Raw genomic sequence first — 23,884 nt, forward strand, 5'->3', positions numbered from 1 at the left:
TAAATTCACTATACAGCATGCTTCTAAAAACTCACACGCAGCAACAAGTATACAAGGATTCATATTAAGTAATCATTAGTTTCCCTTTCAAAATCATGTCTAAAGTGAAATGCACCCATTAAACTGAACCCAAGTTGATATGGGCCCAGATCTTTCCAGATAGGCTTAGTGACCATAAGGCTTTAATTGCCTCGTACCACATTTCTGGTTTCTGTGATATGATTTGTCATGTGGGAAATAGTAATACAAAGTCATGGAAAAAAATAATTTAAGTATCATCCCACAGATAGTTTCTATATTTTAAAAATAAAAACATATAAACTGGGATAAAGATTCTTTTCAATTGTTCTTATACCAAATAAATATGACATTTCATGTCCAATACATAAATAAATAAATATCTAACACTATTTCGTAAGAATTAAACACCAAACAAAATAAGAGGAAAAATAAATACCCACTTAATATCTGAGCATTACTAAATTGAAATTAAGGAAAAACAATTTTCCAATTAATAGATTTAATATTTAATGGAAAATAAAGGTCAGGCCACTAAATTGTAGTGGTTTAGAAAGTTGAAGAGAAATGAAAATAAATTCGTAGGACACTCAGGGAAACTCAAACTCACTTCACCAAGGCGGGGCTGAGTGAAATTATGCCATTCGGAGTAGGTGTATCTGCAGGTGTCCACCTCCACATGTCCTCCCCTACAGGAATCCAGGGTGTGATGATGCCCAGTCCCCCGGCATGATTCCAGGGTCTGATGTCCACCTTTGACCATTTCAATGCTCTCCTGCCCTCCATTTTTCACTCCTGATCCCATGGTGCCACACACTCCCTGAGCCGAACTGCCCACAGTATGGGTTGTGAAGCCATCCGTGGAACACTGAAATGAAAACAATTTGTGTACAAATTGTAAGACGAACAACAATAACATGCAGATAATGTCATACATTTTTGTGTTAGAAAGTAGGCTCTCTGAGAGCAAGAACTAAATCTTGCTCTCTTCACAATCCTGAGTCTCACCCAGGACTTGATGCAGTATCCAATGCATCTGCAAACTGCAGATATCAAGTGGTCTAAACCTTGAAACAAATCAGAAAGCTGAATATATATTCCTTCTTTAAATATTTCTTAGAATACTGTACATTGTTGTTTGTTAAATCCTTCCAAAATCTCAAGGCTCAAAATGAGGATTCCAGTATCAATGCCTCACGTATATTTACTCTGTTTGTTTTAAATTCACTCCTTCACCTGACTAGAGCAGAAACAGAAATGATGAGTATTCTTCTTCAGTGTCTAATCTCGTTTCCCTTGACTAGAACAAAAAATACAGGAAAAAGAGTTGCCATAAAAATCTTAGCTTCAGGGGATCCCTGGGTGGCGCAGCGGTTTGGCGCCTGCCTTTGGCCCAGGGCGCGATCCTGGAGACCTGGGATCGAATCCCACGTCGGGCTCCTGGTGCATGGAGCCTGCTTCTACCTCTGCCTGTGTCTGTGCCTCTCTCTCTCTGTGTGACTATCATAAAAAAAAAAAAAAAATCTTAGCTTCAGTATTAAACCCTTGTGATCTCAATAAATACAAATAAATCAGCAGGGAAAATAAGAACACCAACGTTCTGGTCACTAATTTTTTATGCTGTGCTTTTGTAGGAAAGTCTAAGGTGTTTTTTTCCAATACTTTATTAAATGTCAACACTTTTATTTTTAAATGTCACTTTTGCTTTCTAAATCTTTCCTGTTCTTATCATTATGATTTTTGTAAAAAATTTACATGTTCCTCATCCAGGTAGTAGGCTAGAAATCAAAGTTGGAGCTCTGTAGTCACTTGCTAGCAATGCTGTTTCATATATTTGACCTCAGGCTTCTTTCTAACCATATTAGAACCAGGAAGACTCCATTAAAGTTCTTCCCACACTGATCAAAGCTTGCAGTCATTTTATTGCTGCTGCCAGAAAAAAAAAATAAAATAAAATAATTATGCTGATGACCTGTGAATAATTAAATGAAATATTTTTACAGCACAAACAGCAGTTTCAATATTTAAAAAAGACTGGATTTAAAGTTGAAATCATGAAACACTTTAAGTAGAAATAATAACGATGTGCTAAAGGATTTTTACTATTAAGGAACACTATATGACCACATTGAAAGGCCACACACCACCATGAGAATCAAGGTCATTTTATCAATTCCATAGGGCTGATGAAATTTTACATATTCTAAGTCACCTGATCAAAAGGACTTCTCTTAGAAAAGAATTGATTAAACCAAGTTTGTCCTTTGTATTTATTTTAAAAAGAACAAACTACTTACTATTTTGTCATCTCCTGGAGCTTCTGTATTTGACACAATGAGGTTCTGCTGGGCTAAATCATCAGGAAATACTTTGGGCTGTTTAGCTGCTCCAGTACCGCCACAGACTAAGGTAAATAGGATACCTGGAGGATGAAAGAAGTTATTTCAGTTTATCATAAAACAATGTGGAGTTGTAATTCAGGATGACTAATACAAAGATGATTTTCCAGAAAACATAAATATGATGGCTTGTGGAGAAGTAGCACACAACAGGAAAGTTTGCCCTAACAAGGTATGCCACAAAGACGTGCTAAATGCCGTATTTCTGCACTAAATTTTACGTCTATGCTGAGATAACACTAGAACAGTACTTTCAGTGTATAAATTAAATGTGTTGTGTTGAAGCATCTGGGTGGCTCAGTCAGTTAAGCATCTGCCTTTAACTCAGGTCATGATCCTGGCTCCTGGGACCCAGCCCCACCTGCTTCTCTCTCTTCCTGGCCCTGCTCATGTTCCCTCTCTCTCTCAAATAAACAAAATCTTTTTTAAAAAACAAAAATAAATATGTTGTATTAAATAGAAATAGAACTATATACAAATGAACAGCTACAGATAGCAGAGCTGATTCTAAGAATGTGTCTCGAAAGTTATTTCAAAGGCTGTTATTTGAGTTGGTGAAGGAACTTACAAAAGAGCAATGCTATGCCCAACAATATTGCAAGGATGGCCCACTTTCCAAGTCTCACATCTCCGCCACCGGTCCTCGCATCTGTGCGAAGCGTACAGTCATTTTCAGTAACACAGTCACATAAAAGTACGTTTAACGGAGTGATGAGTGACCGGCCATGTCTATCTGCAACTCTGACAGATATTCGATATGTTCCAAATGGAAGGTCCTTCTCATAGAAAAGACGAGCTGCTGTATCTGAAAGAAAATAAAACGGAGTGATAGAGAATGTCACTAATCTCTCCTAGTGGTAGGATATTTACCCTATTTCCCAACAAATGTATCTTCCTGATGGGAAGGCACAATTGCTACAGGATTGAGAAGATGAGTGGACTGGAAGTTCTAATCTAGAGCAACGGTAAACATACTACGTATATAAGTTTCTCTCTTCTCCCTCTTACATGAATGTCCTTTGGCTTTTATAGTAATATATCTTTCTGTCCATAAACAGACCTTCTATCATAAGTAATAGGCTTGTTAAGACATTGGTTTTGGGATGCCTGGATGGCTCAGTGGTTGAGCATCTGCCTTCGGCTCAGGACATGATCCCAGGGTCCTAGAGTCCTGGGATCAAGTCCCACATCAGGCTCCCTGCAGGGAGTCTGCTTCTCTCTCTGCCTATGTCTTTGCCACCCTCTCTGTGTCTCTCATAAATAAATAAATAAAATCTTCAGAAGAAAAAAAAAGACACTGGTCTTTACCACATCTTTGAAAATATTTGCCTTCAGTGCAATTTTCTTTTATACATGGCTCATCTCAGGGTAATAGTCTGCAATTCTGGATGTTTCCCCTTACTTTGTTTTCATATATTGTGCCAAACAAACATAAAAAACAGTTGTGGCTTACTGTCAGCCTGATTCTGACAACTCAGAACATGGCTGACCTTGAACATACTGGCAGACATGAATTATCCTGCTGCTGTACCATCTCATCATTCTATAAGACCCTGAAACCAACTGTCTAGTTTTTAGTTTTGATGTATTTATTTTTCTTGGTCAAGGATAGAAAATATCCAGGTCAATCTCTAATTCAGTCTTGGGTACAGATCCAAAGATATAATACTATTCTGAATATAAATGCTGCATGCCAAAGCCTAAGAATAATCTCTCCTCACTTAACTGGCCTAGTGTGACAGTCCCATTTATTTTTAGGGTGTTTGAAGCTCTAAATATAAATTTGGGGGTTCGGGCAAAGAAATCAGTGAATAAGTCCATTTTAAAAGAAAGCATGGTTAAGTTGGTAAGTCTATGTGTAAAAAATAAGACTAACAAAACCAAAATTTATGATGCATAATGTGTCATGGGCTGATGCATTAATTATCTTGTTTACTCCCCCAAATAATCCCATTTTACAGATGAGTAAATTAAGGCCCAAAGAGAATAAATAGCACGGTAATATTTATATCACTAATAAACAGTGGAGCCGGCATTTAACATAGCCTATCTTGACTTCAAAGCCTCTTTAGGATTCATTATTCTTAACTTGATGTTTCCCAGACTTTTGTGTTATTTCACAGATGAGTAGAACTTTAAAGTCACAAAGTTTTGACCAACATAATCTTACCAATGTTTTACTGTATGAAGTAGGAACACTAAATACATACATACATAAATAAATAAATAAATAAATAAATAAATAAATAACTTATTTCATATGATCTAAAAAGAAATGATGTTATGACTACCCAATCAGTAGAAAGCAGGAAATCTAAAAATAAGGTTAGTTCTTCTCAAGAAAGTTGATAACCTTACATACACACACACCAGAATATTGTTAAAAATACTGAAAATGTTATCCATTCACAGAGCAGGATTTGGGACATGGGGCCGTAACTTGTCACCGTGGCTTCTATGCATCCTCGATTTTCTTCTCCCTTCCCGTTCCTCTTCCCCTGGCTTGCAATTTAGTTTTCTAATTTGTCTTCAGAGAAAATGGAGGAATATTCATCGGAAGCCTGGGGTTAAAATTCGCATTCAAGGACACTTTTTTTTTTTTTTTTTTTTTTTCAAGGACACTTTAAAGGCAAACCCCCTCAGTTTACAGCAGATCTGAAAGTTGTGAACGCTGGAGTGCTGGGGGACCAGGACTTCAGGGCCAGTGTGTAGGACAGTCAGGACATGTGGAAGACACTAAAGAGTTTACAGCTGATGGAGGGAGTGGTGCAGCTAAATGGATAGGGGGCCCCTCCATTTTTGCCATTCTTGTCACCATAGTTCCTCTCATGGTTAAAGTCAGAAGTACAGACTAAGAGCTAAATTGGTATTAATGATATTTACATACCGTTAATTTTTGTTAATCTCCATGTTCTTTCTATGTCTGAATCAGGAATATTCTCCAATCTGAAGTCAAAGGGTGGGCCATTGATAGGCTCATCAGGGTCTATAGCAACAATGTCCGCAGATGGTGACAAGACGGTTTTGCAGATTACCACTGTGTGTTTTGGTATTGATGGGCCATTATCGTTCACATCTTCAAGTATAATTCCCAGTGTCCCAGTGCATGTTCTCCCATCTGAAATATTGGACATAATAATATAATTATTTTTAATGTTCTGATTTTTCACTGGGAAGTTATACATTGAAAAAATAGTTTTAAAAATGAATGTGGCACTTGTAACCTAGAAATGGCAGTGACAAAGACAGTCACAGGCTACTCCCTTAAGGAATGTTAAAAAAAAAAATGATCACTTTCAATAGGTTGTGCTGTTTGACATAACTGCTATTAGATTTGTCCTTCATGAAGACTCCTAACTCTGGGAAACGAACTAGGGGTGGTGGAAGGGGAGGAGGGTGGGGGGTGGGGGTGAATGGGTGACGGGCACTGAGGGGGGCACTTGACGGGATGAGCACTGGGTGTTATTCTGTATGTTGGCAAATTGAACACCAATAAAAAATAAATATATTATTAAAAAAAGATTTGTCCTTCATTCACTAAATAGTTGCAACAGACATGGAAACTTTTATGGAGGTTGATTTTTGACTGATTTTTGAAAGGAGAAAATGTGAACAAGGGCACTTCTGGTACTTTAAAAGCACAGAGAAATCTGAGAAGGTGGAAAATCCCAAGGTACACATCCATGTTCTAGACATAATGAAGGGGAAGGCAGAGTGGTTAGAAGTGACATGGCAGAGAAGAGCCAAGAGTCCCTGAACACCAACCTAGGAACCTGGAATTTCATATGCATACAGAAAGTGCATAAGGCTTTGGAGCAGGGGAACTGAAAGGTAGAAGATACGGATATGGAAGATGAGAACAAAATAGTACACAGAAACATCTGAAGTGGAGCCCCTGGGTGGCTCCGTGGTGAGCATCTGCCTTTGGCTCAGGTCGTGATCCTAGAGTCCTGGGATCGGAGCCTGCTTCTCCCCTTGCCTGTGTCTCTGCCTCTCTGTGTGTCTCTCATGAATAAATAAATAAAATATTTTAAAAAAAAAAGAAGAAATGTTTGAAGGGTGAAAAGACTCCAGAAGTGGAAAATCACTTGTAAACCAAACTAATCACAATGGCTGTAGCCTAAGGAGAGCATCTGTCTATATATTTAATAAGAATTTACTTAATAACTACTTTGTACTGGGCACCATACTAGAAAATCTAGGGGATTCAAAGATGAATCAGACATGGGTCCAGGCCATAAATCACTCACACAGCGGTGAAGTCTGAAGCTGAACACAAATCCTGGACTTTTGTCTCTAAATTGCTGCTTCTTTTTGCTTAATCAGGAGGCCTTGAGACATCAAGGATGGACAAGAGGATAAACGGACTTGCTGCTGCTGGCTGGGGCTGTGTCTTATGTGAAGCTGCCAGCCTAGGAAAGCGGACACCCCAGGCGCAGCCCTGCAGTCACAACCTCAACCAAGACAACAGGATCTGTGATACTCATAGTGTCACTGATGGACAGGAGAACTGGTTCTGAAATGTGGGCCACAGAAAAGGACAAGGTGGAGGCAACAATAAGACTGCATGACGTTGGGCAGCCCGGGAGACTCAGCGGTTTAGCACCGCCTTCAGCCTGATCCTGGAGACCCAGGACGGAGTTCCATGTCAGGCTCCCTGCATGGAGCCTGCTTCTCCCTCTGCCTGTGTCTCTGCCTCTCTCTGTGTGTGTCTCTCATGAATAAATAAATAAAATCTTAAAAAAAAAAAAGACTGCATGGGGTGAAGTGAGAGAGAGGAATGAATAAAACCAGAAAGCAAACCGAACGCCTCCTAGAGAACAGAAGCCTGCAGATGGAAATTCCAGAATGAGCAAGATCAATGCTAAAAGGAAAACCAACAAAATCACCCATCAGAAGATGAATTCTCTCTCTGCAAGGCATTTCTGAAACCTGTATATTTAGTATCTCCAAAGACATAACAAAATGGTACCTGTGTAGACAACAATGAAATTATAGCTTAAATTCCAGTAACAGTAAGACAGCAACATTCCTCTAATAGGGACTCTAGAAGAAGAGGATAAATAGAATGGCAGGGAAGCACTCTTCAAAGAGATAATTGCTGAGAATATCCCAGAATTAAAGAGAAGGATGGATTTTTTTTTAATATATTCTGACTGCAGTGCTACCTACACACAAATAAACTCACATCATAAAGATTGTATTAAAACTATAGAAGAAAAAAAAAGCTATAGAAGACAACCTAGAGAGCCAAAAACGGTGCCTAGACATATCACCTACAAATGGGCAATCACAAGATTGGCAGTAGAATAAACCTCAGTGGCAGGAGATACCAGAAGATAATGGAGGACAACCTGAGCAGTGCTGAGGGAAAAAAACAAACAAACAAACAAACAAACAAACTTAGCTCAAAGCTTTATGTCAAGTCAAATGCTCAAATCAAGCATGAGAATGATGTTACAATATTTTCCAGAATAAGATGCATAGGGTTTATCACCCACACCACACCATCTGAAGAACTTAGTAAAAGACACAGACCAGCAAGAAGAAAAGGGAACCAGAAGAAATGAGATGTAAGAAAAACACAACCATCTCTTGCTTTGGACCATTTAAAAGAAGAGAGATGAGCAGGGGGATGTGTATTTTCTCCAGCTGGCATACTTTTCATAGGGCAAAACAATTTCACCTCTCAAAATCTCTTGTTCTCAGACTACACACTGTTTTCTTGATCTCTCTGAAAACCGGGGTTGTGGAACATCCTGAACATCTCTTCCCATTGGAGTCCACCCACAGAGTTGAAAGCACATGGCTCACTGACTAAATCCGGTTAATTGCATTGTCTTTAAAAACTGACCTCCACGATGTCTGCTCTTCTACCGTTGTGCTAAATGCCTGAACTTCCCTTCCATTAAACGTTTAGAGTTGTGCAATACACTCTATTTTTTTTTTTTGGCACGTTGTGATTAGTATTGGTGTACAATATTTAAACCAAAGCTCTTAGGCATCAAATTCAGTTTCACGGCTCTGTTTCTCATGTTAGTTAAATAAATCACACTCTTATTCACTGGAGTGTATGCATGCCATGCTCACTCTCTAATATTAATGCGATTCTATGTGAGTAATTACTAATTCTGAATACAAAGTCATGGAGAATGAACTACCCATGGTTTCATGATTTTTTGTGGCTGTATACTCCTACTCAATGTTTCAAATATTTTGAAAGCACACTCCTGCTCTCCAAAGCAGGAATAACACAACAACACAGACACCTAAAACTGAGTTATATAGAAGAGATATCTGAGTGACACTGCCAAGAGAGTTTAATTTGAGAAGATACTGAGAAGAAGAGAGAAACTGAACCCAAAGCTGAAGAAATCGTTCTGCTCAGGTGAGTGGAAAGTACTACCAGAAAGCACAGGGACGAGAGAGGAAAGCGTGGAAACCTGTACACACACAAACCTTGCAAAAGAGTTTTAGAAAGAGGAAGCAAGTGCTGCAGAAAAGCGGAGGATGGAGAGTGAGAATAGGCCCGAATTCAGTGCTCACAAGACAGCATCTTTCATTAAGAGCAGTAGGGAGGGTCCAAATGAAATTAGCCAGTATAGATTTTAGAAAAGATAAAAACAAGGTCCCATGACATATTTATTCCATTTTACAATGATGATTAGCTCATCTAAACTCCATACAAATATTTGATCTCTCAATTATTTTATTTCCTCTGCAACAAAGGAAAATATAGAATAAAATTATATCCCAAATCTCTAATTCCAGACAGTAATTTTATCTGACCTAACAACAAGCTATTTGTCATGTGCTGTTAAAAACGTAAGAAGATGGGATCCCTGGGTGGCTCAGCGGTTTGGCACCTGCCTTTGGCCCAGGGCGCGATCCTGGAGTCCCGGGATCGAGTCCTACATCAGGCTCCCGGCATGAAGCCTGCTTCTCCCTCCTCCTGTGTCTCTGCCTCTCTCTCTCTCTCTCTCTCTCTCTCTCTCTCTCTCTATGTCTATCATAAATAAATAAATCTTAGAAAAGAAAATGTAACAAGAACAGATTTGATTTTCATCTGCCTTTGACCAAAAAGCATGTCCTGACAAAGGGATAAAGGAAGCTGAGGCCTTAAGGGACAGTCTTTAATGAATCAGAGTTGAATTAATAATAATCACAACCTTACCAATTCAGTCAATGGATATAAACCATTTCTCACTTTAGAGAGAACTGAAATACCTAAAACATCTTCCAAAATCACTTCTAGACTCTAATGCTGTAAGCTATAGTGTAATAACTGATGTTTACTGTAGTCAACATATTTAGTTTACGGATGCACAAAGGCCAAATGTAACTCATATGGATCTCATAATCACTGTGTTCACATTTCTCTCCATTTTGTAGCACTCATAGAACATTTTACACTTTATATGGTTTTATGGATTCACAGTGTTTAATTTTATAAGGTACTGTTAATCATGACTATGACTATGATTATTTTTATATAATGTTCTTAATCAGAATTCTAACCTCCACGTACACTGATAGTTCCCTGTAAAAAGACAAAAACAGTTTTCTAGGAATGCGCTATGGGGCAATAAGTATGTGCTCCCTGCAACGAACTCTCCTGCCAAAGTGAGTATTTTAAAAGATACGACTAGATAAATTGAAGCTAATTTTACTAGAGTAACTGTCTCACTTTTCAATGATTGTTTACTTTTAATAAATTAAGGTTTCCAGTATTTCTATTACTAAATTTTATAATTACATAAAACTGAGGGTGTAATTAGGAAATATCCATGTGTTAATAAACTACATCAAACCTTTCAATTGCTCCATGTCTTCCAGGGAGAAATATATTTCGAGAATACATGCAGCTGACTTAAAATCAATGTGGTTGGCTTAAGAACTGAGGATGAAAGTAGGGGGAAACTGATGTAGCTGGCTTAGAAACAAAGTTCTTACCTTTGTCTGATGCAAGAATTGTAATATTATATATACCACCTCTGATCATCTCTGCCTCTCGATCCAGGTTTTTGGAAATTGTAACAATTCCTGTGTTTTCATTTATTCTGACCCAGTCTTTTGGATCACTTAATCTCCTGTACCTGTTAATAATGAAGTAAAATAACAACTGTATCATAGGCCCAATTATAATTTTGGCATCAAATTATGAATTTTAAAAACATGGTAAATTTGGAGTTAACCAAAACAGGATACCTTATGCCACTGCTACTTCTTGTTTCGGGGTCATACGCTTTGTATCCTTTATTCTCTGTCCCCACTGGCACATTTTCTTTAATTTCAATGGTTTGTACTCGAGGGCTACACTCAGGGCCCTCATCTTGATTTTTTACATTAACAGTAACTGTTGCTGTGCTCATGGTAGATCGTAAGCTAGCCTCTTTCGAGTATGGAGCTTCATTAACTACAACAATCTGTAGGTCCACCTGTTGTCTTTCTTCATAATTCAGGGGCTACAGGAAAAAAAAATTTGTGTGGAAAATGAACTCAAGACAGCTAATATTTGGCAATGCTAACTGGCATGCATAACTAATCTTGAGAATAGTCAGGAGAATATTAAATATATACCCAGAAACGCAGAGGTGATTGGAGGAGGGGAATCCAACTGATTCAGGATTTGGGTGGAACCAGAAAAACCAAACCAAACCAAACCAAACCAAAACTGTTCCTCAACTGCCAGTTATGTCAGAGGTCCTGATAATGAATTAAAAAACTATTTAATAAAAAGGTGTTTCAAGGTTAACCCTTGAGAGATAACTTCACACACTACATACCCTAACCAAAAGTTATCTACTATACATTCATTTTGGGACAGCTTATCCTATCCTTCTGAAATGAATAAAATTATTTGCACCTGGTTTGGAGTAGAAAATGTAGGCCAAATTTTATCAAATGTTTTTCAGAGAGGAAAAATAGAAAGCTTATGGACATTACACTCTCCTTTTTCAGCTCTTCCATCTCAGTTACTTTTTGAAGAACTGGCAGTACCAAATTTAATGGAAGGTTTTTATTTTATCTTGCCTGATATGTAGTTGTAATGAGAATAGGTAATAGGCATTTCCTGCAAGACAGAAATCCTGTGAGGTCTTGGACCTCACAGAGATAAAATTGTTTCTTAGGATATGAAGGGTTAGGGCAGGAGTTAGGTGAGGAAAGAGATAGGATTCAAAGGATATTTCTTTGCTGTTCTGAAACAGAGAAATGAACCCACAAACTGCAGTTAATTTTCATCATTACAATTTCTTACAAGAAAAAGAATTTGTCATTTTTAATTCATGTTCTTTGTGAATAGGTACAAAAGGGAAACTGCATGAACCCAGGATAGAATCATGTTCTAGTTAAAGATTTATTTTATTTTTAATTTATTTATGATAGTCACAGAGAGAGAGAGAAGCAGAGACACAGGCAGAGGGAGAAGCAGGCTCCACGCACCGGGAACCCGATGTGGGACTCGATCCCGGGTCTCCAGGATCACGCCCTGGGCCAAAGGCAGGCGCCAAACCGCTGCACCACCCAGGGATCCCTAGTCAAAGATTTAGCAGAAATAAGCCTATGACTGTGTCCAAAGCAAAAGGAGCTCAGGTGGCTTTAGGGGCTAACTGGCTCCTAAATTAGCAATGAGATCTTCTGAGATGTTGCAGAATAGTATTAGAAGGAGGTTTTACAAATATTTGCATCTTTGAATGGTTGAGGATTCCCATTCTCAACCGAGAAGCTAAGGCTGTAATGTATGCTAGGTATAGATGAACAGATCTACAAATGTTGCCCCTCTGGGTCTCACCAGGAATAACTCACCATTTGGAAAATTCAATAAATAAGTGGAGGCACCCTGACCCAGCTACAGAAAGAATGGGCTACAGAAATTTGGCAGTGTCCCATGGGCATCAAAGCTATGCCCATTTTTTAATTATTAAGAGATGTTGGTTTCAAAGTAGATACTATTGGACACACATACATATATAATATTATCTTAAATACCATTAGCTTATAAAAGGTTCTCCAATTTGAATATACTCATCTCAATATAGATATGGAGAACATAGCATTTATATTTACCTGTATATCTATTTTATTTCTCTATTTACCAGAATTCCCTTTTTTTTATTAAGCTCTATTATGCTTATCTATGAGATTATAAGATACAAAGAACTAATTTACTAATTTATTCTTACCTTAACCACACACAGAATTCCTTCATTGGTTTTCGGGTCTGTTACTATTTTAAAATTCTCATTTTCATTACCCTTTAAAATGGTATAATTAGCTCTCCAATTCGCAGTATTCATTAAATCCTTATCCTCAACAGTAACACGGAGGATTTCGACATCAACAGTATTTTCTTCCACTGATGCCACATACTGAAATAATAAAAACAACAAAAGAGCCTTAATTAGTAACTATTACAAATAGAACACTCTGGGAAACAAACTCAGTTTTTCTAATTTCCAAGGCCTATGTTTACATGATTGTAACTGTCACGTGGTTGGGGATACTGCATTTGAAATCATGGGATGTGGATGGAGTTATGAATGTTTAACAGTTAACACTGGGTCATACATTTTTCTTTTATTACTATCATGTACTTACAGAAGTACGGGTAAATGTTGGCAAGTTGTCATTTACATCATCAATATTAATGATGCAAATTGAAGTTGTCTGCAAACCGAAATATTGACCATCCATATCTTGTACTTTTATTTTCAACTGGTATTTATCAATTAGCTGAAAAGAAAGAATTTCATTACTGAGTGAAAGCAACATTATAAATGAAATCTTAATTTACACTCTGTAATTTTTCTTGCATTAAAAATGTAAGAAGTACACCATTAAATTTCATAGTTTTTAGGTACTGGCAAAAGAATAATTTCCTCACACTAGTCATTTTCTATTAATTTATGAAAATAGATTAGTTTTTCAAATTTAAAGTGCTACTCTATATAGAATATAGAAAAATTGGTTTTGGTTTTACTCTTTCTGGTGAGTAAATGAGCACATTTTAAAGTGCCTAGCAGTTAATCAAAATCTTTATTTCCTATCCAAAATACATTCTCATGTTGAAAACTACATAGCAGTGACTCTCATACCAGTCTTTTAATAATGAGGTAAAATACTCTCTCATAAAAAGGGCAGATTTTAAATATTTACATTTATAGAAAGATCTGGAACTGTAATTTCTTTTCTCTCTATGGAAAACGTAATCTGGTTCTTAGGGTTTTATATTCATCAGGAATTGTGGAAGTCTCATTGCTAATGAAAAAAAAATAGTTTCTCCTCATAATGGTTTCATTTATCCTAAGTAAAGCATGAAAGGATTAAAAGCAACTCTAATAATAAAGCCCTCTGGATGAATTTAGAAGCTTTGGGTTCTTTTCCTAACTCTAAAAATAACAAATGTAATCTTTCTGGCAGTTGGAAAAGTCTTTTTAAGCTAGATTTTCTCTTCTATAAAATGATGATGCTAATACCTTTCCTATATAATTCATCTCTTTTCAAAGGACAAAATAATATGTAAAAAACCATCCTACCCTTCTACCAAGAATGTTTACCTTTCTCTTAATTTCATCACTTCTTAAACTTTCTTTTCCCTTATGTCTTACCTAAAATAAAACTAAAATTTCTCTATCTCTATGCTTTTGACACATAATTTTCCTGATTTACTCTTCTCTCATAATCACATCTGCAGAGTTGAAAAATACTGGCCTCATTTAAAAACTCATGCTAGTATACTTTAGGAGAAAATACATATTTTGTTTAATTAAGATTTACTCAAAATAATCAACTGGCTGATAAAAAAGCAAAAGAAATGAAGTTTGGGACATAAATATGCACTTGCAAGATCTTCAGATGGAAGAAAAATTGTGACACTTAAAGCGCTTAAGGGATTGAAGTGAAGAGATGAAAGCTGGAATCCTGGCATCAGTATGTGTCTCCAGAGCACTCTTAAGTAAAAACACCGCAAGATTCCTTCATTAGTCCAATGTTTTCAACTGACTTATTAGAAAGGGATATTCAAGATTTGATAATAAAAGAGGACTTGGTCTATATTCTGCTTTTCCTAAGCACATAAATTCTATGAAGAATCTGTATAGCTCCTGGAGCTATAATACAGAGCAATTCATTCATTCATTTATTCTGCAAATGATACTGTATTCTTCACTGGCACATACAGTAAAAATAAATGAATTTATAAATAAAATACAATTATAATAAAATAAAATAAAATTTCACTTAGAAATGTCCTTGTAGATGCAGTAAAAAATTATAATTTTACTAAATTTTATTAAATTTCAACCCATTAGTCTAGGGAAGAAATGGGAGGTATGAATAAAGCAGTTCTGCTACATAACATAGCATGATGTTCTTCTCAAGGGAGGTACTTGTGTGATTATTTATGAGCTGAACTAGCCATTGTTTTGGGGTTCTTATTCCATAAAATACCACTTTTACATAAAAGACATCTATCATTATTCAGACTAGTGTATTTGGAAGACATTTTTTTTAAAGATTTTATTTATTCATGAGAGACACATACACAGAGAGAGGCAGAGACATAGGCAGAGAGAGAGAAGCAGGCTCTATGCAGGGAGCCCAATGTGGGACTCAATCCCAGGGCTCCAGGATCATGCCCTGGGCCAAAGGCAGGCACTCAACTGCTGAGCCACCCAGGCTGCCCTGGAAGACATTCTGTTACACATAAAGTGAATCTGTCACTTCAAGGAAAAAAAACTATTTGTTGCCAATGATAAAATGGAGTTTCAAACAAAAATGAGACTTCTTGAAAAATTTTATCAGCCATTGTAGTATCAATAGAGGTGAGAAGGTGACTTTTTTCCTATATTGCTTAATGGAATGTGTCAATATATGGAAGATCCACATAACTCAGTGAAACTATTTTCCAAATGGTCAACACATGATGTTACAAAATCATACATGGGTAAATTGTCGACCCAGAGTACAAGATAGACCCATGGATTTTAATGTAACAAATTATGAAAGCTCATTGACAACAGGCTTCAGAATGCCCACTGCAAAAGACACATTTATGAAACTAGCATTTACAAAACAAAACTTGTCAAGTTTTGGTGTAGTATCAAAAGAGTAGCCACAATGATGTGAAATTACTATTAAAATACTCCTCTTTTGGGGTGCCTGGGTGGCCCAATGGTTGAGTGCCTGCCTTTGGCTCAGGTCATGATCCCAGAGTCCTGGGATGGAGTCCTGAATCAGGCTCCCTGCAGGGAGTCTGCTTCTCCCTCTGCCTCTGCCTCTCTATGTCTCTTATGAATAAAAAAAAAAAAAAAATACTCCTTTCTCTTATAACTTCATATCATGTTGGGTTTTCTTTATATATTTTAGCTAAAGCTACATATTATAACAAACTGAATACAGAAAGAGATAAGAGATTCCACCAGTCTTATATTAAGTCAGGTATTAAAGATACTTGGAAAAATGCATTATAGCTTCAGTCTTATCAGTAAATTATTTACTGTTTTGGAAAATGTAATTTTTTAATAAAAATGTTATTTATGATAGCATGTAATATATTTATGATTTTTAAAATGGGTGAATAAAGAAATATTTTAAACTTGTGTCAGCTTTAAATGCTAATGGAGTAAATATCAATAAATATTAACTCACATAAACAAAAGATCTTTGGAATCTTCCATAAGATTGTAAAAGGTCCTGAGACCAGAAAATTTGAGGACCACTACTCTAATCCATGAGGATAAAGGAGAGGAAAATGAAATGAATCTGGTATGAAGTTTTAGGAATCAAGGAAATACCTGACAAACATGTATTACTATAGTTTAAGGATTATAAATGTAATAAGTAGGCCAGATAAACTGCTATAAGAATTCAGATGAATAAATGCTTGGTGAAGAGGCAAAAGTTAAATAACCATGTGAATGACTCACTACATTAGGATAGTTACAGTGGAAATGGACAGAATATAAACAAAGACAATTTTGGAAGTAAGTGATCTGATTGAGGGAACAAGAGGAATCATCAAATACAATTTTGAGAATGCAAATTCAAGGTGTCAATATAAAAATTATCAACAAGAAAAGAATGTATTAATGTCTTTTTAACTAGAAAACATAGCAAGGAGAAAACATGTTTAGAAGGAAAAAAAGAGTTCGATTTTACATGAGTTGCAACTTTGGTACCTGTGAAACATCCAAATAAGGATTTCAAATAGTCAGTTGAAAATGGTAAACTAGCGATAAAAGGGAAATAAATTTACTTTTAATCAAATATATAAGGGGAAGAATATAGATGAGATTGTTGGGGAAGGGATGACACAGGCAAAACAAAAGAAACATTGTTATCTGTAAATAACAAATTTCTGCACATTTTCAAAAGTTTCACTTTTCCCATTTGATGTTTCTTGTTTTTACTACTATACTATAAAAATGTTAATATTGGGAAACTTGACTTTGTAAAACATACATATTTCAAGAGAGAACAAATTAGCAGTTCAAAATTGGCACATTGCAAAATTAATGACCTCCATCGGCATACTTAAAATATAACTTTTCTAAAATTGGATTTACAACATGCTTTTCACAAACAAATCCACAGGTGCTCTACAGAGATATACAGATATGATTAAATGGCGATGTGATAATCAGGTTTTGGCTGCTAATATTTATGTTACCTCTCTGTCTAGCTGAGATGAGGACGTGGTGATCACGCCTGTAGTTGGATGCATGGAAAATAGTGTGGGATACGCTGGCAACTGCTCGATGATGGAGTATTTGAGACGTGTGTGCATCGTGTCAGGTTCATCTTTGTCAGTTGCACACACCTGTCCCACCGTAGAACCTACATATGGGAAAAATCCTTTTCAATTTCCAAAACTTTTACCTTTCCAACTCTCCTTTTATTTCACTCCTTTCCATTTACCTCAAAAAGCTTTTGGGCCATCTGCAGACTTCTATATGAAGTATTATTTTTAAAAATTATCCCAGCATTGTAACATTATTGAATTTGGGGACCATATCTGTATTTATTGTATTTAATGTATGATTTTTATAAATGTTGATAATATCCCTCCATTGCCTTTGTATCTCTAGACAAAAGAATTCTAACTACTCTTTACCCTTTTGCTATTTGTAGGTCTGCCCTTAATTTGATCAAATGATCAAAAATTTGTCCAAAACTCTTAATTTAGTTAGATCTTTCTGGGAGACTCAAAAATGGCATTCTGACTTCCAGCTGTTATGGTCCATTGACATAAGCTTAAGAAAACATTTGTATTATTTTCAATGATCTTTATGATAATGCTCAGAATATTGTCAATCACTTAACCAGTACAGAATATCAATAGATCTCTTCAAGGCTAAGACTTCAATTGCACAAAGACATTCTTTTCAGAGTGTGTGCTCTTAAAAGTATTTATCTCACACAGAAAGGCAAAATAACATGTATCAAGTAATTTCTCTAGTTTTCGGGCACTAAGCTTGGCATTTCAGGTTTATGATGTGTCATCAGTCTTCATAACAATCTTGCATATCAATAACCCATTTTACAGATAAGGAAATAAGGCTTGTCAAGACCAGGAAACTTGACCAGTCTTACAGAACACAGCTAGTGAAAGGCAGAACAAATTCCACCCACAGCAGCCCTGATTGGCAAGTCCCTTGTTCTTGCCAGCAGGATATGCTTCCTCCCAATAGCCAAAGTGAAATTCAACTTATGAATTAAAACACTAACTTGCACACATTGTTAAGGTAGATACGCACCAACTCTGCAATTTTCAGAAATTGTAAAAACATAAGTTTTTTCTGTAAAAATTGGGTAGTTGTCATTTTCATCCTCAATTCTGATTACCAGTGGCAGTGGAAGTTCTGGAGTGTATCCGTCTGGAGTTGTGGCAAAGGCAATTAGCTGTGAAGAGTTAAATAAGGAAAAAAAGCAAAATCAAAATATGGTTCCAATTTCCTTTGGCTTTAATTTGGAGACTGTTCAGCATTGCAGTCTGAGTTTCACCATTTGTTATTGTCTGGGGATGTGGACATAACCTTAATGTCACAGGAGGTAGTTAATCTCATGGTGTACGATAGCATTTTGTTTAAGTTTATCTAATATAATAACATAGGTAATTTTGGTTTCTTTACTAGTGCTGTACTGTTGATGAGTGTTAAAGCTTTTATTATTATTTTCCCAGAACAGTCTTAAAGATTATTTTGTGGGTTTTTTGCTTTGTTTTATTAAATTTCTTATTTTAACTCCATTGTTAACATAGTGTTATATCAATTTCAGGTGGATTATAGTGATTCAACACTTCCATACAAACACCCAGTGCTCATCACAAGTGCCCTCCTAATCTCCATTACTTATTTCACCTCCCACCCACCTGTAACCATCAGTTTATTCTCTAGTTAAGTCTGTTTCTTGATTTGCCTCTCTTTTATTTTTCCCTTTGCATGCTTGTTTTGTTTCTTATTTGTTTAAATATTTTATTTATTTATTCATGAGAGACACAGAGAGAGTGGCAGAGACACAGGCAGAGGGAGGAGCAGGCTTCATGCAGGGAGCCCAATGTGGGACTCGATCCCGGAACTCCAGGATCATGCCCTGCGCCAAAGGCAGACGCTCAACCACTGGCCACCCAGGCATCCCTGTTTTTGTTTTGTTTCTTAAATTCCAAGTAAGTGAAATTATATGGTATTCGTCTTTCTCTGACTAACTTATTTCATTCAGCATTATATTCTCTAGCTCCATCCATGTCATCATGTCATTGCAATGGCAAGATTTCATTCTTTCTTATGATTGAATGATAATTCATTGCAAATATATATATATATTTATACCATATATATTTATACTATATATATATATATATATATATATATATATATATATATACCACTCTTCTTTATTCACTTATCTATCATTGGACACGGAGTTGCTTCCATAATTTGTAAATAATGCTGCTATAAACATAGGGGAGCTTGTGTCCTTTTGAATTAGTGTTTTTGTATTTTTGAGGTAGATACCAAGTAGTGTGATTACTGGATTGTGGATAGTTCTATTTTTAACTTTTTGAGGAATCCCCATACTGTTTCCTTTGGTGGCTGCACCAGTCTGCATCCTCATCATAAATGCAAAAAGGTTCAATGTGCCTAGTTAGCTTAATCAGTCAAGTATTTGACTTCAGCTCAGATCATGATTTCAGGGTCCCGAGATTGAGCCCTGTGTAGGGCTCCCTGCCCAGAAGGTAATCTGCCTCTCCTTCTCCTTCTCCTTCTGCCCTCCCCCAACACATGCTCGCTCTCTCTGTCTCTCTCAAATAAATATATAAAATAAAATATTTAATTAAAAAAATGGAAGAAGGTTCTTTTTTCTCCACATCCTCACCAACAGTTGTTGTTTCCTGTGTTTTGATTCTAGCCATACTGACAGGTGTAGAGTGATATCTTATTGTGGTTTTGATTTGTATTTCCCTGATGATGAGCAATGTTGAGCATCTTTTCATGTGTTTGTTGGCCATCTGTATGTCTTCTTTGGAGAAATATCTGTTCCTACCTTTTGTCCATTTTTAATTGGGTTATTTGTTTTTTGAGTGTTGAGTTTTATAAGTTCTTTATGTATTTTAGATACTAACTCTTTATCATCTATGTCATTTACAAATATCTTCTCCCATTCAATAGGTTGCCTTTTGGTTTTGTTAATTGTTTTCTTCATTGTGTAGAAGCTTTTCATTTTGATGTAATTCCAATAGTTTGTTTTTGCTTTTATTTCCTTTGCCTCAGGAGATATATCTAGAAAAAAGTTGCTATGGCCAATATCAGAGAAATTATTGCCTGTGTGTTCTTGGATTTTTATGGTTTCAGGTCTCACATGTAATCCATTTTGAGTTTATCTTTGTATATTGTATAAGAAAGTGTTCCAATTTCATTCTTCTCATGTTTTTGCATTCTTTTGCAGGTAGCTGGCCAGTTTTCCCAACACCACTTGTTGAAGAGACTTTTCCCTATTGTATATTCATTCTTCCTTTATTGAAGATTAATTGACCATATAATTGTAGGTTTGGGTTTATTTCTTGGGTTTTCTATCCTATTCCATTGATACGTCTCTATTTTCTTTTTAAGATTTCATCCATTTATTCATGAGAGACACAGAGAGAGCAAGAGGCAGAGACACAGGCAGAGGGAAAAGCAGGCTCCATGCAGGAGCCCGATGTGGAACTTGATCCCGGGACTCCAGAATCACCCCCTGGGCCGAAGGCAGGCGCCAAACCGCTGAGCTACCCAGGGATCTCCAGATATGTCTCTATTTTTATGCCAATACTATATTGTTCTGATTAGTATAACTTTGTTTATTTTTAAAGATTTTTTTAAGTAATCTCTACACCCAGCATCAGCTTAACCTCACAACCCTGATATCAAGTCACATGTTTCACCAAATGAGGCAGCCAGGTGCCCCGATTAGTACAGCATTGTAATATAACTTGAAATCTGGGTTTTTTTTTTCTTTTTCAAGACTGCTTTAACTATTCAAGGTCTTTTGTTGTTCTATAAAAATTTTTGGACTGTTTGTTCTAGTTCTGTGAAAAATGCTGCTGGTGTTTTGATAGTGACTGCATTAAATCTATAGATTGCTTTGCATAGTATAGACATTTTAACAATATTTGTTCTTCCAACGCGTGAGCCTGAAATCTTTCCATTTCTCTATTATTTTGTTTTGTTTTAAAGTTTCAGGTGCATAGATTTTTTTTTTTTTTTTTGTGCATAGATTTTCAATATCACTTTCTGGATCTTTGTTAACTTTGGACTCTTAGAACTCCAAACTCCCCAGGTACAGTTAACTAGAATATTATCTTATTACTTACTATATTATCTTACTATTCTTAGTAAGTAGAATTTTATGCATATTGGTAGTTATATTTAGATAATTCTCTTCATGAGGATTTTTTAATTTAAAAAGGGAAAGTCAGAGGGTTTTTTAATTTAAAAAGGGAAAATCAGGGTGGCGCAGCGGTTTGGCGCCTGCCTTTGGCCCAGAGCGCGATCCTGGAGACCCGGGATTGAATCCCACATCGGGCTCCCGGCGCATGGAGCCTGCTTCTCCCTCTGCCTATGTCTCTGCCTCTCTCTCTCTCTGTGACTATCATAAGTAAATAAAAATTTTAAAAAAAAAGGGAAAGTCAGAAATAGAATAAATGCACAGCTATAAATTTCGCGTGGAATGCAATTTCTTTCTCTTAATTTTATAATATGAATTTCAATTCCAATTTTTCTCATAACAGTTCTCAGAGAAAGTAGAATATCTCAAGTACTTAGAAGGCCATCTTGTAGCAATTCTAAACTAAATGTTCAATTCTAGGGGTGCCTCAGTGACTCAGTTGGTTAGCATCTGACTCTTGGTTTCAGCTCAGGTCATGATCTCAGGGTTGTGAGGTTGTGAGGTTGTGAGATTGAGTCTTGTGTAGGACACTGTGCTCAGTGTGGAGTCTGTATGAGATTCTTTCCCTCTCCCTCTGCTCCCCCTCCCTACTCAGGATCTCTCTCTCTCTCTCTCTTTCTCTCTAAAATAAATAAATAAATAAATAAAATCTTTTTTAAAAAGTAACATTACCATACCAAGATCAATCTAAGAATCTAATGGTATTTCTTTTTGTTTCAAATTTGTGCTATCAGATGTAACCAGAGCATAGACAACAAGCTCAGAGAATAGAAAAAGGTAAATAAATTGAGAATGAGAGATTAAATAGCCAAGCTTAATAATCATTAATGCAATATGTAAACTTCAGACTTTACCTCAAAGGATTCATATTCCTCACGATCTACAGGACGAGTACAAAACAGATTTCCAGTATCTCTCTCTACATAAAATAAATTCTTAGGTTCTCGGTCCACCCCAGGTCCTCTTATGGAATAGAATATAGTGTAGTTTTGTGCGGTGTCAGATTGAATCTAAAAAGTAGATATTATATGCATAAGAGACAAATTTTTATTTCAGCAAAACTTTCATCTATATATATTTCTCCAATCACGTCGCCATGTTTGTTGCAATAAGTAACTGTCCCCTATATTATCATGTATGAGTAAGAAATAGCAATAAAATAAGGAAGACTCATAACTGAGAAATTTCAAGAGCAAGGCATGAGGACAACAATGTAGTAGTGTCTTAGTTTTCCAGAATAACTGAGAAATGCTTTAAAGGCTAAATGGATCCTATGTGGACCAAACATTTAAGACTTTAACTGTCAGAGAAAAAGTATTCTGAGCGTGAAAAATTACCCTTTTGTCAATTTTTTAAGCTTGAGTTTTTATTATACATAACATCTGAGACACTCGGTTTAAATTACTGTCTACAGGACAAAAACATGGGAAATGCCTTCCTTAATTAGTTTCTGCTATTTGTCAGCATCTTTTTTACTATAGAAGCTGAAGTGAAAGAAGGGGTGGAAATGGATATGAGTGAGAATAGAAATGACATAATATCCTGGTAAGTGTTATATTCTGGTAAAAGCCAGTATTTCCCCTCGTTCTTTTGATCCTCTTAGTAAGATCTTAACTGTATGTCAGGATGACTAACAATTATTTTCAAATTATTTCTTTCCCAAATTTAATATGCTCTTCTCTCAGCTACATTAAATTTGTTGGTAGGAAATAAAGAAGAGTTCTCTCTCAAATTTCAAGAACTGAGAAAAAAAAGAAACCTAAGTCAAAGATTGAATGGTAGTGACTGTGGATATTGGAAGAAGGCAAGATTTGCTGAGGTTGCTACTAAAAGTTAAAAGAGAGAGAAAATATGGATCCAGTATGATTTAAGTATTGGACTTGAGGAAAAACAATAGAAAGGATGTATGTGTCTTTTCCCCTTCATGGCATTTGTCTTTGTGTCAGCAATTTCATCTATTATGGAATATGGGGGTTGCTAGACTATGTCCAGGCAACACGCTTGCTAACATGAAAATTCATTAAGGAACCATGTGTTTGAGAGTGCTAGATGGGTTTTACAATTTCATAAATGGTCTTTGCATGACTAAACTACAAAAAACTGTATGCTAGTATAAAAATATATATTTATATCCATTTATTGAAACATATAATACACATACTGATGTATTCATATGCAACTGTTTTTAAAATAACTGCATATTCATTGTCCAAATTTAAAAAAAAAGGAAATCATTGACTTTCACAGTGAAAGTATAGTAAATTGTACCTGTTGAAGAAAAAGTGGGAAAGGACCCAAAGAATTCTCTTGCATTGAACAAGGAATAGGAGCCCATCTTCTCTTGGCACGTCTTAGAACTTTTTCTTTAGAATGTCTTTTCTTTAGTACCTCAATTTAGAACACAGGAAAAAAAAATAAAGTCAATGATTACTTTATTCACAAACGTTGGAATTCTGACACATCTCTCATGAGGATTAACTGGGAAGGTGTAAGACCATGGTCGTGCTTGAAAACCAAACTAAATATCAACACTGCAAAAAGGT

At 36.1% G+C, this 23,884-nt stretch overlaps 1 protein-coding gene across 9 annotated transcripts in view; it reads right to left on the reverse strand.

Annotated features, from left to right (window-relative positions):
• Positions 1 to 23,884, reverse strand: part of DSC2 (desmocollin 2) — a 36,936-nt gene that overhangs the window by 4,213 nt on the left and 8,839 nt on the right. For 4 of the 9 annotated variants that reach the window (XM_072732115.1, XM_072732113.1, XM_072732118.1 and 1 more), the window contains exons 4-15: positions 23,610 to 23,729; positions 22,196 to 22,351; positions 18,176 to 18,320; positions 17,089 to 17,255; positions 13,017 to 13,151; positions 12,602 to 12,787; positions 10,626 to 10,882; positions 10,371 to 10,513; positions 5,305 to 5,535; positions 2,986 to 3,222; positions 2,316 to 2,440; positions 629 to 886 (exon numbers count right to left, since the gene is read on the reverse strand). In XM_072732115.1, coding sequence (XP_072588216.1) covers positions 629 to 886; positions 2,316 to 2,440; positions 2,986 to 3,222; positions 5,305 to 5,535; positions 10,371 to 10,513; positions 10,626 to 10,882; positions 12,602 to 12,787; positions 13,017 to 13,151; positions 17,089 to 17,255; positions 18,176 to 18,320; positions 22,196 to 22,351; positions 23,610 to 23,729 — 2,160 coding nt within the window. Of the gene's footprint in view, positions 1 to 628; positions 1,519 to 2,315; positions 2,441 to 2,985; positions 3,223 to 5,304; positions 5,536 to 10,370; positions 10,514 to 10,625; positions 10,883 to 12,601; positions 12,788 to 13,016; positions 13,152 to 17,088; positions 17,256 to 18,175; positions 18,321 to 22,195; positions 22,352 to 23,609; positions 23,730 to 23,884 lie in introns of all 9 variants that reach the window. The other 5 variants (XM_072732114.1, XM_072732117.1, XM_072732121.1 and 2 more) reach the window with 2 other exon arrangements.

This window comes from Vulpes vulpes, chromosome 13 (genome assembly GCF_048418805.1).
Source record: "Vulpes vulpes isolate BD-2025 chromosome 13, VulVul3, whole genome shotgun sequence".
In the NCBI taxonomy this organism is placed as follows: domain Eukaryota; kingdom Metazoa; phylum Chordata; class Mammalia; order Carnivora; family Canidae; genus Vulpes; species Vulpes vulpes.